The sequence below is a fragment of the Mus musculus genome, chromosome 12, assembly GCF_000001635.26.
Source record: "Mus musculus strain C57BL/6J chromosome 12, GRCm38.p6 C57BL/6J".
NCBI lineage: Eukaryota > Metazoa > Chordata > Mammalia > Rodentia > Muridae > Mus > Mus musculus.
Window position 1 is genome coordinate 114,930,478 of NC_000078.6, and position 12,331 is coordinate 114,942,808.

A 12,331-nucleotide genomic window follows, 5' to 3' on the forward strand; every position below is an offset into this window, starting at 1 on the left:
CTGTACTGTTGCAGAATCTTGTGTTTCCAGTGGCCTTGGGCCTGCTGAGATTCTTCAAAGCTTTATTAAAAACTCTGGGTACACACTCCTCCATTGTTGGTGGGATTGCAAGCTTGTACAACCACTCTGAAAATCAGTTTGGTGGTTCCTCAGAAAATTGGACAGAGTACTACCGGAGGATCCAGCAATACCTCTCTTTGGCATATATCCAGAAGATGTCCCAACCGGTAAGAAGGACACATGCTCCACTATGTTCATAGCAGCCTTATTTATAATAGCCAGAAGCTGGAAAGAACCTAGATGCCCCTCAACAGAGGAATGGATATAGAAAATGTGGTACATTTACACAATGGAGTAGTACTCAGCTATTGAAAAGAATGAATTTATGAAATTCCTAGGCAAATGGATGGACCTGGAGGGCATCATCCTGAGTGAGGTAACCCAATCACAAAGGAACTCTCACAGTATGTACTCACTGATAAGTGGATATTAGCCCAGAAACTTAGGATACACAAGATATAAGATACAATTTGCTAAATGCATGAAACTCAAGAAGAACGAAGACCAAAATGTGGACACTTTGCCCCTTCCTAGAAATGGGGAAAAAACACCCATGGAAGGAGTTACAGAGACAAAATTTGGAGCTGTGACGAAAGGATGGACCATCTAGTGATTGCCATATCCAGGGATCCATCCCATAATCAGCCTCCAAACGCTGACACCACTGCATACACTAGCAAGATTTTGCTGAATGGACCCAGATATAGCTGTCTCTTGTGAGACTATGCCGGGGCCTAGCAAATACAGAAGTGGATGCTCACAGTCAGCTATTGGATGGGTCACATGGCCCCCAATGGAGGAGCTAGAGAAAGTACCCAAGGAGCTAAAGGGAACTGAAACTCTATATGTGGAACAAAAATATGAACTAACCAGTACCCCGGAGCTCTTGTCTCTAGCTGCATATGTATCAAAAGATGGCCTAGTCGGCCATCACTGCAAAGAGAAGCCCTTTGGACTTGCAAACTTTATATGCCCCAGTACAGGGGAACGCCAGGGCCAAAAAGGGGGAGTGGGTGGGTAGGGGGTTGGGGGGTGGGTATGGGGGACTTTTGGGATAGCATTGGAAATGTAAACGAGGAAAATACCTAATAAAAAGAAATAGAAAAAAAAAGTCTGGGTACCCATGAACCCCTACTATATCAAGGTTTACAAGCAAATTTGGGTAGGAGTGGCGTTAATGATCCTCTTCATTTATAAAATCAGCAGTGATGAAAAGGAAGTAAAGCTTTGCAAGGCACCAGTCCTGCACCTGCCCATTTCCATCAGTAGCTGTTCAATGAGTACACTCAAGATGAATATGTTGGCTAAATTTTAGAAATCTGTGTTAGAAAATCTCTGTACACTTATTTTTCTACAATTTATAATATGGCTTTAATAAATGTACCAGAGAAGCACCAAAAAATATTTAAGACTTTGAAAGGGATTTTCTTTGCTCAGAAGTTGGAATTCTACAGATCAAATTCATATACTTTTTTTCAAGCTATTCCAAATTCTACTTTCACTCAACCCAGACATATTTTTATCATCCATAATCACAGTTTCCCTTTTTTGTTGTTTTATGAAAGAAGAAAAATGTCACTGTTATCGATATTGAGAAGGCATTGAGTACTCTAGGAACATCCTAAATCAACAGCATATAATTCATGGATGTATTTCTGCAAAGTTGAAAACCCACAGTAGTTCTTTAAGAAAGAGACACAAAAAATGGACTGCCCAAATGACGGCTTCTGATCAAGTCTTCAAGCGAATATTCTCTAAGTCTTCTCATTCCCTGGGCAGTTTGCTCCTCCTCCAGTATTACTGACACACTCCGGATGTGGTTACAGCACTGTATCTTGCACAGTAAGAGTCCACAGAGTCCTCAGATGTCAGGCTGCTGAAGTACATATAGGTTGTGCTGAAGAATTTGTCTGCAGACAATGTGGCCTTGCCCTTGAACTTTTCATTGTACCCAGTACCACCACTGTAAGGAATAATATATCCAATCCTTTGAAGGCTTTTTACAGGACTTCACCCAGTGCATGTAGTAGCCAGTGAATGAGTAACCAGAAGCCTTGCAGGATATCTTCACTGACCTTAGGTCCAGACTGCTTCAGGTGGACCTCAGAGTGGACACCTATGTGGAGAAAGGAAGAATTTATGTAAGTGACATCCCAGGCCATTTCTTTTCTTCAGATTTGGAACTGGTGATCCCCTTACCTGTAGTTCCTGACAGGAGGAAGAGAAAGTTCCAGCTCCATTCCATGTTTAGAGACCGTGTGTTCAGGGACTGTGGAGAAGACGTTGGTCATATGTGGTTTTCAGGGTGTGGACATTCCTGTTTTTAACCACCATGAACTCAGGTAATTTACATATTCATGAGCAGGCCACTTCTTACATAAGAACTTAGTCCAACTGGTGAAGAATTGGAGAGGAAGGACTGAAAAGGCTCATGGGTAAACTAGCAGGATGTTCTAGTCCAAATCCAATAACTCCCTGAGGAAATGCACCCCATACACTTTCTGTTAGCCCTTCACTGCTGGTATGGCTGCAACTAAAGGGATGAATGTTTCAATCTATACTTGGCCTATGTCTGTTGCTCCACTCTGGGATATGTTAACATGTTGATTTACAGATAATGCTTTTTGAAGATCAAGATGTTGGTGATGATAATTTTGAAGATGATGATGAAGAAGATAATGATAATGTTGGGAATAGCCATTAAAAAGATTTAATGTCTTAATTAGAACACATTCAGATGTTAATAAGGAAGAAGACAAATGGGAAAACTGATGACATGGATGTGGAAAATGTTGAATCTTTACTCATTATTAATATGAGTGCACTAGTGTGGTATACTGACTTTAGAATTCTGTTTGAAATTGTCACCAAAAAGAGTAAAAAAACTGTGCTGTGTCCCGGCTCCTTCCTTCCCAAGCATGTACACAAATAACTCTATATTATTACATAGACAGTTACACATCCATGTTTATTGCTTCTCCAATCACAGAAACTAGGAAATGGAATCAATTTACATTTATAAAAAGGACAAATAGATACTGACAATGTTTGGGTTATAGACAATGAAATATTCCTCAGTATATATGAGAAAATATTATTTGCATACTAATGAGTAAGAACATGGAATATTTGCTCTATGATGTCAACCAGGTCCATAGAAACAAACGCTTTATGTTTTCATTTATGTGTGGTTGCATGATTTGAATAACACACTATGATCATTCCTACCTCCACTCTGACCCTCTGGTTTTCTTTGGGACCTTCAAATATGGCTTTCTCACAACATCCTGACGACGTCTTTTATTGGTTATTACATTTATTTATATATCAAATGTTATCTCATTTCCCTGGTTCCCCTCAACTAATCCCCTATCACATCACACCTGCCCCTGCTTCTATAGGTTGCTCCCCCAAACCATATATCCACTCCTGCCACATCCTTCTAGATTTCTCCTATGCTGGATCATCGAGCATTCACAGAACAATGAGCCTTCCCTGCTATGGATACCAGGTAATGTAATCCTCTGATACATATGCAGCTAGAGCCATGATTCCCTCCATGTGTACTCATCTACATGTGGAGGTCCGTGGGGCCACTGCCATTATGTGACTGATATCCACAACTCTCTATGGTGGGCTGTGGCTATATGATAGGGGTCTAGTCTCAGGAACAGACAAAGCTCCCTCTGTGTTTCTGGAGCTTCAAGCTGAGCTCAAACTTAGAGGCTTCTACTCATGGTCCCTTGCCTAACAGAAAGTAATTCCCACTCAGTGCAAACATATACAAGATGAAAGTCTAGATATTATAAGTCCATGTGTATGTATGTACATGTGTGTGTCTGTCTGTGTGTGCATGCATATGTGTGTTTGTGTGTGTGTGTGTGTGTGAGTGTAAGTGTAAGTGAAAAACCCAGGAGAAAAAAAGTTTGTTGTAGTCAAGAAAGATGAAAAAGCAGTTGGAGAGCTAAAGACTGCTTCGACATTAGCCATGGAGGTACAGAGTTGGAGTTTTCCTAGTTGGTTTCCAGTCTTGCTTTAAAAATTAAAGTTAAGTAATTGGGTGAAACGCAGAAGAGACTTTGAAGTTTGGACATTCTTTTCATTTTCTTGGATATTTTATTTATTTCTATTTCAAATATTATTCCTTTAAAGGTATCCTTTCTGGAAGCCCCATTCCATCGCCCCCACTCCCTGCCTCTAAGAGGGTGCTCCCTTACATTAACCCACCCACACCCACATTCCCACCCTGGCATTCCACTGCTTTGGGGCATTGAACCACCACAGGCCCAAGAGCCGTTCCTACCACTGATGTCCAAACAAGGACATCCTCTACCTCATATGTGGATGGAGCCATGGGTTCCTCCATGTGTATTATTTTGGTGGTCCTGTCCCTAGGAGCCTGTGGGCAGGGGATGTTCTGGCTGGTTGACACTGTTGCTCCCTCGGTGGGGCTGTAAACCACATCAGCACCTTCAGTCCCTTCTATAACCCTGGAGACAAGGACCCCTCGCTCTGGCCAGGGGTTGGCCGTGACCATTTGAGTCTTTATTTTTCAGAATCTGACAGAGAATTTCAGGAGATAGCCATATCAGGCTCCCATCACAAAACTTCCCAGCATCTGCAATAGTATTTAGTTTTGGCAACTACATATAGGATTGATGTCCAGGTAGGACAGTCTCTGAATGGCCTTTCCTTTTGTCTGTGCTCCACATTTTGTCCCCATAATACCTCCTGAGACTATTCTGTTCCCTCTTCTACGATGCACGGAGCATCTGCACTTTGGTCTTACTTCTTTAGCTTCATATGGTCTTTGAATTGAATATATTGCATATTGTGAACTTTTTGGCTAATATCCACTTATCAGTGAGTACACACCATGTGTATTCTTTTGTGATTGTGTTACCTCACTCAGGACAATATTTTCAAAGTTCCATGCATTTACATACTAATTTAATGAAGTCATTGTTTTTGAATAACTGAGTAGTATTCCATTCTGTAAATATATGACATATTCTGCATGTATTCTTCTGTTGAAGGACATCTGGCTTGTTTCCACCTTCTAGCTATTATGAATATGGCTTGTATAGATATTTGGAAGCAGGTGTTTTATTACATGTTGGGGCATCTTCTGTGTATATGTTCAGGAGGGATATAGCTGGGTCCTCAATACTAATATGTCCAGTATCCTAAGAAACTTCCAGAGGAATGTCAACATTGTTGACACCACTATAGACTATGGGGACTTTCGAAGTTGGACTAACTAGACTTTGCATTAAGCTTTGTTTATGTATGTTACTCACAGACTCAAATGTTTGAACAAGCCTGTCAAGGCCAGGGAGTCAATGTGATGTTATGGATATGCTCAGCACAGAATTTCACTATCAAGAGGTAAGGTCCTGTTGTAATAAGTGAGTCACTCAGGGTGTGGGCTATAATATTCTCAGCTGCTTGGAAGTGAGTATTCTGTTTCCATCTTACAAATGAAGATGTAAAACTTCCAGCTATGCTTGCACCATCCCTGCCTGGATGATCTCATGGTCTCCTGCCTTGATGATACTGAACTGAACATCTACAACTGTAAGCCAGGCCCAATTAAATGTTGTCTGTCATAAACTTGCCTTGGCCATCTTCTCTGTTCACAGCAGTTAAACCCTAAACATGATATTTGACCTATATAAATACTAAATTCAGGATTGAAGGAGTATTTACTCAAAGGTTATTTCTAACCTTTGACTCAGAGTCTTCTTTCTCATCTCTCCTATAATCATCCTCACTCCACCATCTCAGGACTGTTCGAAATGACAATGGCAGAAATGATGCAGCTGTGCATTCTGATATTAATACCTCTTATATTCTAAGATCCGGGAACTTCTTGCAGACCACAGAAGCAAGTTAGCAAAACACCTAAAACTCACTTAAAACTTAAGACTCTGTCCTTTTCCACTCTGTTGCAGAATCTTGTGCTTCCTGTGGCCATTGTCATGATGAGATGCTTCAAAGGTTTATTAAAAGTCTGGGTCCATATGAACCCCTACTATACCTAAGTTTACAAGGACATTTGTGTTGGAGCAAGGTAAATGACCCTCCTCATTTATAAAATTAGGAGTTCTGAATAGGAAGTAAAGACTTAAGACTTTGAAAGGGGTTTTACTTTGCACAGATCCTGGTGGAATTTTACAGGTCAAATTCATATTATACTTTATTGCCAGCTGTCCCAAAATTCAAGTCTTTTACACAACACAAACATACATTCATCATGCATAATCACAGTTTCCTTTTTTTGTTGTTTTATGAAAGAAGAAAAATGTCGAGGAAAGTGTTCAGAGTTATCAATATTGACAAGGCATGGGGTACTCTAGAGACATCCTTATCAACAGCAAGTAATTCATGGATGTCCTTCTGCAAAACTGAAAAAGCACAATAGGTCTTTTAGAAATAGACACAAAAACACATTACCCAAATGACTGCATCTAAGCAAATCTACAAGCTACTCTTCTCTAAGTCTTGTCAGTGCCAAGGCAGATTGCTGCACATCCAGGTTTCTGACACATTCAGGATGTGGTTACAACACTGTGTCTTGCACAGTAATAGACTGCAGAGTCCTCAGATGTCAGGCTCTTGAGCTGCATGTAGGCTGTGCTGGAGGATTTGTCTACAGTCAATGTGGCCTTGGCCTTGAACTTCTGGTTGTAGGTAGTACCACCAGTGCTAGGATTAATCTCTCCAATCCACTCAAGGCTCTTTTCAGGACTTTGCTTCACCCAGTTCATGTAGTAGCCAGTGAATGAGTAACCAGAAGCCTTGCAGGATATCTTCACTGAAGCCCCAGGCTTCACCAGCTCAGGTCCAGACTGCTGCAGCTGGACCTCAGAGTGGACACCTGTGAAAAGAAAGACAGTTGATGACATTGAAATCTTAGGCCATTTCCTTTCTTCAGATTAGGAACTGGTGAGCCTCTTACCTGTAGTTACTGACAGGATTAAAATAAAGATCCAGTTCCATCCCATAGTTAGAGTCCGTGTCTTCAGGGATTGTGGAGAGGACATTGGACATATGTTGATTTCAGGGTGTTGACATCCCTGTTTTTAAACACCAGAGACTTAGGTAATTTGCATATTCATGAGCAGGAGACTTCTTACTTAAAATCCTAGTCCAACTGGAGAAGAGCTGGAGAGGAAGGACTGAAAAGGTACTTGGGTCATGCAGTAGAATGGCCCAAATGCAATAACTCTCTGAGGAAATGCAACCCAAACACTTTCTGCGAGCCCTGCACTGCTGGTATGGTTGTAAATACAGGGAAAGATCTCTCAATCTATATTTGGCCTAAGTCTTTTGCTCCACTCTGTGGCTATGTTCACATTTTGATTTACAGATAATGATTTGTGAAGATAAAGATGATGATGAAGAAGATAATGCTGATGATAATGATGCAAATACCCTTTAGCTAAGTGCAGTTTTAAAAAATTTAATGCCTTAACTAGAACTCAGTCAGATGTTGATAAGGAAGAAGACAAATGAGAAAAGTAATGACATGGATGTGATGTGGAAAATGTTTAATCTTTACTTATTATTGTTATGAGTATACTAGTCAGTGTCACATACTGACTTTGAAATTCTGTTTTAAAATGTCACCAAAAGAGTAAATAAAAACTGTGCTCTGTCCCAGCTCCAAACCTCCAAATAATATAATCAAGTTACTCTATATTACTACAGAGACAACTGCACATACATGGTTATTGCTACTCCATTCACAGCAGCTTGTAAATAGAGTTCATCTAGATTTACAAAAAAAAAAGGACAAAAATACTGACAATATGTGGGTATAGACTATGAAATATTCTTTACTGGTAAAACATGAACTATGGATTGTATACCTACGTGGAAGAACCTAAGAAATTTGCTCAATGAGTTCATTGAGGTCCTGAAAACCAAATGCTTCATGTTTTCATTTATGTGTGGTTCCATGATTTGAATAATACACTATGATCATTCCTACCTCCACTCTGTCCCTCTGGTTTCCCTTGGGATCTTCTAATATGTCTCTCTCACAACATCCTGACCATGTTTTTTTTTTTTATTGGTTGTTTTTTTATTTACATATAAAATGTTATCTCCTTTCCCTGGTTCCCCTTCACAAATCCCCTATCCCATCACACCTGCCCCTGATTCTATGAGGTGTTCCCCCACCCCACCTCACATATTCACTCCTGTCTCATCATTCTAGCATTCTCCTATGCTGGGTCATCAAGCCTTCAGAAGACCAAGAACCTTCCCTGCCATTCATGCCAGATATGTTAATCCTCTAATACATATGCAGCTGGAGCCATGAGTCCCTCCATATGTACTCTTTGTTTGGTGGTTTAGTCCCTGGGAGCTCTGGGGATTCTGGTCTTATTAACAACATTTAATGATGGACACATGTCAAATAGTAGAAGCTCAAAAGTAAGGGAACTGTACAGTGGTTTTGTAGATATTTATTCTCATTAATTTATACACCAATTGTGCTGACTTTTCTTTTGAATATTTATATTGTGATTATAGAGCTGCTGTTTCTGAGGTTTGTGTGTGTGTGTGTGTGTGTGTGTGTGTGTGTGTGCTGTGTTTCATCATTTTTATTTTTTAACAAATATTTATGGTTTATTGTATCTATAGAAGAAAATGGAAGAGTTTACATTTGAGTGAGTGGTGGATTTTCTGCAGAAGTTTGGAAAGAATATCAGTGATCAGAAAACACTATATAAATTTTAATATGTACGTTTTATTACTTTTATTTTTTTTACAGCTCAGTTATTGCCCCCCTCCAGGTCCATCCTCTGACAGTTCCTCTTCATATTTTTCCTCCCCACTGTCTTCAATAGGGTGCACCTCTTCACAAGGTTTTCCAACTCCATCGGGCTTCATGTATCTCAAGATGTAGGTTCAACTTTTCCCACTAAGGCCAAAGCAGGCTGTCCTCTGCATATATGTGTCAGGGCCCTTGGAACAGATCCTGTATGATGCTGGGATGGTGGCTCAGTGTCTGAAAGAACTCAGGATTCTAGGTTTATATATAATAAATAACAAGAAAGTATACATCTTGGAGTGTTTAACAGAGAATCTTCAGAGTGTTTGAGTATGGAAACTTTACATGTCAATCACAATAGGTATCTGTAAGTTATGAAAGGAAACCACAGAGAATACAGAGTAATCCCATACCCACATCTCTTTGTTGGGGATTCTTGGCTCCTTTGTGACCCCTGGTGGTCATGAACTAACCTGGAGCTAGATTTTCCATCTTTTACACTATGGCTGCCAATTGTGACTTCAGCAGTAACATATCCTGGCAACTAATGTGCCTGCAGGGCACAGATGCAGGGAAAATTGGCTCTCCTTTATAGTAAGACAGTGACTGATATCTCAGACTCTGAATCTATGTTGTTAGCATATTATCATCAATGAAGCTCATAGTCACCTGCTTTTCTATTGGCAGTGCAATTTAGCTCTAACAGTTCTCATTTGTAATGATGTGTAAACAGGAAAGATCATCTACATGAGTAAGGGCTACAGGCCATTGCCTCTATGTGAATGATGTCCAAAACTCTCTCAATGGTGAGCTGGGGCTACATGACAGGGGCCTGGTGTCAGGAACAGACAAAGCTCCTACTGTCCCTCATGTGTCTCAGGAGTTTCAAGCCATGCTCAACCTTAGAGATTTCTTCTCATGGTCCACTGCCCAATAGAAAATAATTCCCACTCAGTCCAAATATATAGAAGATGCAAGTCTAGATACTATATCTCTGTGTGTGTGTGTGTGTGTGTGTGTGTGTGTGTGTGTGTGTGTGTGTGTGTAGCCAACCAAGGAGAAAGAAGTATTTTTGTAGTCAACAAAGGTGAAATAGGAGTTGGAGGGCTAAAGACTGCTTTGACATTAGCCATGGAGATACAGAGTTTGGAGTTTGCCAAGCTGGTTTCCAGTCTTGCTTTAGAAATTAAAGTTAAGTAATTGGATGAATCTTAAAAGAGAATTTGAACTTTGGACTTATTTTTTCCTTTTCTTAGATATTTTATTTATTTGTATTTCAAATATTATCCACTCTCCGGGTTCCCTTTCTGGAAGCCCCCATGCAAAAAACCCTCATTCCCTGCCTCTAAGAGGCCTTCCCCTGGCACACACACATGCATGCCTCCCCCTGATATTCCACAGCACTGGGGCATTGAACACCCTCAGGCCCAATGGCCATTCCTCCCACTGATGTCCAACAAGGACATCCTCTGCCTCATATGTGGCTAGAGACATAGGTCCCACCATGTGTATTATTTGGTTGGTGGTTCAGTCCCCAAGGTTGGGGCAGGAGGGTTCTGGGTAGTTGGCATTGTAGCTCCCTCCTGAGGGCTGCAACCCCCCTCAGCTCCTTCAGTTGCTTCTCTACCTTCTCTGTCAAGGACACCTCGCTCAGGAAAGTAGTTGGGTGTGGGAAGCCACCCTCACATTTGCCATTACAAGATGGCGCTGACAGCTGTGTTCTAAGTGGTAAACATAATCTGCATACGTGCAGGGGCAGTTTTCCCGCCATGTGTTCTGCCTTTCTCGTGATGACAACTGGGCCGATGGGCTGCAGCCAATCAGGGAGTAATACGTCCTAGGCAGAGGATAATTCTCCTTAAAAGGGACGGGGTTTTGCCATTCTTTTTCTCTCTCTTGCTTTCTTGTTCTTGTTCTTTCTCTTGCTTTCTTGTTCTTGTTCTTTTTCTTGCTTTCTTGCTCTTGCTCTCTTGCTCTCTTGCTCTCTGGCTCCTGAAGATGTAAGCAATAAAGCTTTTGCCGCAGAAGATTCTGGTTTGTTGCGTCTTTCCTGGCTGGTCGCGAGAACGCGGGTAAGATTTGGTGCTGAGACCCGGGACGAGAAGACCTGGGACGAGAAGACCTGGGACGAGAAGACCTGGGACGAGAAAACCCGGGACGAGAAGACCCGGGACGAGAAGACCTGGGACAGTTACCATCACCGGCGCAAGGAAGATCCCTCATTCCGGAACCAGAACTGCGGGTCATGGTAATGAAGTGTTCCCATAAAACAGACTGTTGAGAAGGATTCAACTGCGTGAATTCAGAACTCTTCAGCTGGGGAATGGTGGTAATGAAGTGTTCCCGCAACACAGACTGTTGAGAAGGATTCAACTGTGTGAATTCAGAACTCTTCAGCTGGGGAACGGTGGTAATGAAGTGTTCCCGTAAAACAGACTGTTGAGAAGGATTCAACTGCGTGAATTCAGAACTCTTCAGCTGGGGAACAGGGTACCCGTAAGTATAGCTTTACAAGGTAAGTCTGGTCTTGAACTTTCTAACGAAATTCAAGACAGTCTATCAGAAGTAAAGTGGGGAATAGCTTTACAAGGTAAGTCTGGCCTTGAACTTTCTAACGAAATTCAAGACAGTCTATCAGAAGTAAAGTGGGAAATAGCTTTACAAGGTAAGTCTGGTCTTGAACTTTCTAACGAAATTCAAGACAGTCTATCAGAAGTAAAGTGGGAAATAGCTTTACAAGGTACGTCTGGTCTTGAACTTTCTAACGAAATTCAAGACAGTCTATCAGAAGTAAAGTGGGAAATAGCTTTACAAGGTATGTTTGGCCTTGAACTTTTTCTAGTGTTAGGAGCCTTTTTGTTCCTTTTCACATGTTATCAAGTGGTTAAGGCAGGGCTGAAAATTCTGGATGAAATTCAGGGCAATCTATCAGAAGTAAAGCGGGGAGAGAGAGTAGGAGCAAAGAGGAAATATGGTGCACAGAATAAGTATACAGGCCTTTCCAAGGGTCTTGAACCCGAGGAAAAGTTTAGGTCAGGTAAGAATACCTGGGGAGAGATTAGAAGGAAGGAAAAGAAAAAAGAAAAGAAAAAAGATCAATCAGCGGAGGTCTCTAGGAGAAGGAGACTATACTCATCACTAGGTGAGCTCAAGGAGCCAGTTCTTAATAGTTCTGAATCAGATGAAAAGGCTATTAGGGCCTGGAAGGCGCTCTCCCAAGCAGGTGAAGCCACTGGACAACTAACAAAGATCGTCCAGGGACCTCAGGAGTCATTCTCAGATTTTGTGGCCAGAATGACAGAGGCAGCAGAGCGTATTTTTGGAGATTCAGAGCAAGCCCCACCTCTGGTAGAATAGCTCATTTATGAGCAAGCCACGCAGGAATGCAGAGCGGCCATAGCCCCAAGAAAAAACAAAGGTTTACAAGACTGGCTCAGGGTTTGTCGGGAGCTTGGGGGACCCCTCATTATGCGTTACTTCCACAGTATG

General features: G+C 41.4%; 1 pseudogene, 1 gene segment (V, D, J or C) and 1 further gene; all 3 read right to left on the reverse strand.

Moving 5' to 3' along the window:
- Positions 1 to 12,331, reverse strand: part of Igh (immunoglobulin heavy chain complex) — a 2,751,187-nt gene that overhangs the window by 1,671,710 nt on the left and 1,067,146 nt on the right.
- Ighv1-41 (immunoglobulin heavy variable 1-41) lies at positions 1,894 to 2,187 on the reverse strand (annotated as a pseudogene). The gene is given in 1 exon segment: positions 1,894 to 2,187. A coding segment is annotated over 1 exon segment (294 nt).
- Ighv1-42 (immunoglobulin heavy variable V1-42) lies at positions 6,677 to 7,067 on the reverse strand. The segment is given in 2 exon segments: positions 6,677 to 6,940; positions 7,022 to 7,067. Coding segments are annotated over 2 exon segments (310 nt in total).